This window comes from Lobosporangium transversale, assembly GCF_002105155.1.
Source record: "Lobosporangium transversale strain NRRL 3116 chromosome Unknown BCR41scaffold_4, whole genome shotgun sequence".
Lineage (NCBI taxonomy): Eukaryota > Fungi > Mortierellomycota > Mortierellomycetes > Mortierellales > Mortierellaceae > Lobosporangium > Lobosporangium transversale.
The window spans coordinates 1,010,627-1,014,091 of NW_019028982.1; the positions used below are offsets into that span (position 1 = coordinate 1,010,627).

General features: G+C 43.2%; 1 protein-coding gene across 1 annotated transcript; it reads right to left on the reverse strand.

Annotated features, from left to right (window-relative positions):
* Positions 1-562: 562 nt before the first annotated feature.
* Positions 563-2,068, reverse strand: BCR41DRAFT_346815 (hypothetical protein). Its single transcript, XM_022022967.1, has 2 exons — positions 726-2,068; positions 563-633 (listed from the first exon to the last, which is right to left on the reverse strand). Exons 1-2 carry the CDS (start codon positions 1,798-1,800, stop codon positions 602-604), a joined length of 1,107 nt encoding a protein of 368 aa, XP_021885187.1. The 5' UTR covers positions 1,801-2,068; the 3' UTR covers positions 563-601.
* Between the last annotated feature and the right edge of the window lie 1,397 nt (positions 2,069-3,465).

Consider the following 3,465-nt stretch of genomic DNA (forward strand, 5'->3'; position numbering starts at 1 on the left):
GATAAAGGGGTATGATCGATTGATCACTTCTAACGTCGCAGACACGATCCGACTGCCGTATACGACTTCTATATTTTCAACCACACCTATACGGGGAATAGTTAAGCTTTCATCAGCCAGAGTGGTAACACTTGAAACAGGGGAGATCTCTTTGTTGTGTTTAAGAATAATATCTTTTCGGACACATGTAACACTTGCGCCTGTATCAACCAAAGCTTCGTATTTTTCCCCTTCGAAAGTAACAAGAACTATGATCCTTTTGTCAGCTTTCTCTTGATTGAGATGGAGCTTGGCTAAGGTATGGGCATCATCGTTAGGGATAACATTCGAGGAAGATAAAGATGAAACTTTTATATGAGAAGGTGAGTGTATAAATTCAGATTCAAGAGTAGCAGTAACACATTGATCATGCCATAATAATGTTTTAGGATTGATTGATTCCATAGAAATTCTAGGCTGGGTGCCAAAGATCATCAATGGTGGTTTCAAGAGAGATGGATTCCGATATGTTTGAGCATGATCAGATAGATCTAGTAGATTTTTGGGATGTATTGAAGTCTTTGCGTTTTTACTATCTTCTATTGAACGATCTTCAGTTAAGTTATCGATTAACCGAGGTAGACTTGTTGGAGCCTGTGTATTATCAGTAGAGTTTGACAGATTGTTATCAAAGACTGTTTGCTTATTCAGTGACACGATATTATTTGATTTAGGACGATTCTTACCAGATCTACTGTTATGTCTGGTACATTCGGACGCCAGATGTCCGCGTGCATTGCATTTTGCACATTGCTTGTGTCCATCCGTATTATGGGAGAAATTTTTGCCACAATGCTGGCAGTCATAGAGGGACTTTGATTTAGCCTCCTCATTGTGGGCTTTGCCCTTAGGATTATATCTTTCATCAGACGCTCGTGCGCGGCGCATTGGGCCTGTGTCACGGCGATGAGGTGCAGGATTATCACTGGGGACAATCTCTTGTGGGATGTGGGGGCCAGTAAGGCCTCCCGGAATCTTTGTGAACTCGGAGATCGACTTGAAGGCGAGCACCGGTTCTTGTTTCAGGACTTGTAGCCTGGTGATCATAAGATCGAGCATGAAGGTTTTTACTGTGGCCGTCAGGAGGGAGGTGACCATCTCGCTATCGTCGCTGATACCGTATACCCGTACGTCTCGGTCCACCCGCATGGCAAATTGATGATAAGTCTCGCGTGTGCCTCTGCCAGTTTCAAGTAATTTCTTAAACTGTGACATACGTTCTTGTTCCGTAAGAGCGATCTTCAGGAAGGTCGCTTCACACTTCTCCCAGGTTTTCTGATCTTCAGGAAGTTTTTCCAGTTCCTGTTCGAGGTACTGGCGATGGTACTCGCTGACCGTCAGGTAAAGCAAGTACCGACCACAGGACCGTTTGAACGACTCTCGACCTACGTACGTACAGACAACATGACGAACCTCATCTAAAAACTTGCGTGGATCGGAGGTACTATGGAACCGAGGCATAGCATCTGTGACATTAAGGTGGACCTGCGGGATACTGATCGGTACCACGAGGATGGAATCATTCCTTGGTTTTTTGAGCTGGAGAGGAGTGGAAAGTGATTCCAGGTCTTGTAAAGATTCTAGGGAATCCTCAGCTCTTTTCTCGAGCACCTTAATTTCATTGACAACTACAGCTAGGGTTTCCTCAATGTTTCCTTCAGACTTGTTCGCACCATTCTGTGCCAGCAGACGCGTGAGGTACGCCTTTCGGGTGATGAGTTCATTCCTCTTCTGATTGATATCCGTTAAGGATCTGGTCATCACACCTTCGATCAACCGAGACAGGCACAGATTCTTCGAGTGGAATATCCATATTCATATCCTCTCCGTGCAAGGAGTCTTGCGAGTGATCCATCCTCACGGGAGAAGCAGCGTAAGAGATGGACGTAGAGTCATTATCTTGGAGACGAGTGCTCTGCAAATTTGTAACCATTTCAGCGACTGCAACTTGCGGATCAAGGGAAGCATCATTGACAGAGGCAAGGACAGCACGCTCGGGGGTGTGAGGGGTAGTAGTAGGGTTCAGGTTGGAAGATGAGAGAGAGATTTTTTGATAATGGATGGGATGTGTATGCAAATCTTCACGTAAAAAAATGAAAAATATTTGGATAGATAAGTAGTAATGGGGAACTAAAGTAAGTGAGAATAAGATGTCGGTCCATACACCACATCCATGGGGTATTTATTCATTTCCTGGTAGAGGGACTTGTACCAAGTAACTACATATCTATCTATAAAGCGACATGGGCTTATTCAGGAACCCTCATGTCAGTGTTTTATCGCGTCTTTATGCGACGCGTTAGAGTTATTGTACTACTTGGAAATTTCCCTACTGTGTTTTTTTGTATTTTTCCTAGTTTTTAGCCGGGTCATTATTATTTTGCATATTGAAATATGCAACAACTTTCCCTTTATTGAGGAATGAGGCACACATTCCAGGCACCAAAGTAGGTTGAGACTGGACGCAAGGAATGATCGCGACTGCTCATTTTCTTTTGTGTAAACGCATAAATTTTTTTTTTTTTTTTTTTTTTTTTTTTTTCAGGGACAAAATATTTTGCTCAAATAGCCTAGCATCATGTTTCTTTCTATTTTTTTTTTTTTTTAACTTTAGATTCTTACACATGTATGAATCAAGATCAATGATTGGTTCACATCAGTGACGCTTTTGGACAGGATTGTAATTCACAATGTTGATTGGTTTGAAAGATCAGCCAGGATCAGATCATGCGGAAAGAGATTTGTAATGTCAGGAACGAATCAGACTGAAGGAGAGTTGTAATGAGAAAAGCAATGAGTAGACTCAATTGAAGTTCATTATGCTTTTCATTCCTTCATTCCTAAAACATTGTTAACACTCAAACTCTTCTCAACACAAGACAGGCTTTCAAACCTCAATTTATCACACTTTTCATTACGTGAATTATGTCTTTCTCCAACAATACTGCTTCTTCTTCCACCAGCAAAGTTGCTGGCAAAAAACGCGCTCGTGTGGAAATGGAAAATGCCAAGAGCGCAAGTCGTCAGACTTCACCTTCCCCCGACAGTCCACCCGCTGACCCAGTGTTCTCTTATGTTCCATGGGAGCGTCCTACCAGAGATGGGCGCACGATCAAGAAACTCTTTTTGGAGAGAGACATCTGTAATTTCAGGGCGCGGACAGAGAGTGCACTCTATCAGGATGGGGATGAAGTGCGACCTCGCAAATATCTCTACCTGGAGGGAGGACAAAAACTTGACTTATACAGGAGACCTATAAGCCGTGACAATTTTGACGTATTCTGGGTACATGAGCCATCGTTGTTCAAGCAACTGAGACGTCGTAACCTGAACCCTACTACTACCCCTCACACCCCCGAGCGTGCTGTCCTTGCCTCTGTCAATGATGCTTCCCTTGATCCGCAAGTTGCAGTCGCTGAAATGGTT

Coding starts and splice junctions, on each gene's coding strand:
- BCR41DRAFT_346815 (XM_022022967.1), bottom strand. CDS start 1,800: ATGACCAGATCCTTAACGGATATCAATCAGAAGAGGAATGAACTCATC. Junction 634..725: donor CAGACATAACAGTAGATCTG/GTAAGAATCGTC, acceptor GATAATACACAG/GCTCCAACAAGTCTACCTCG.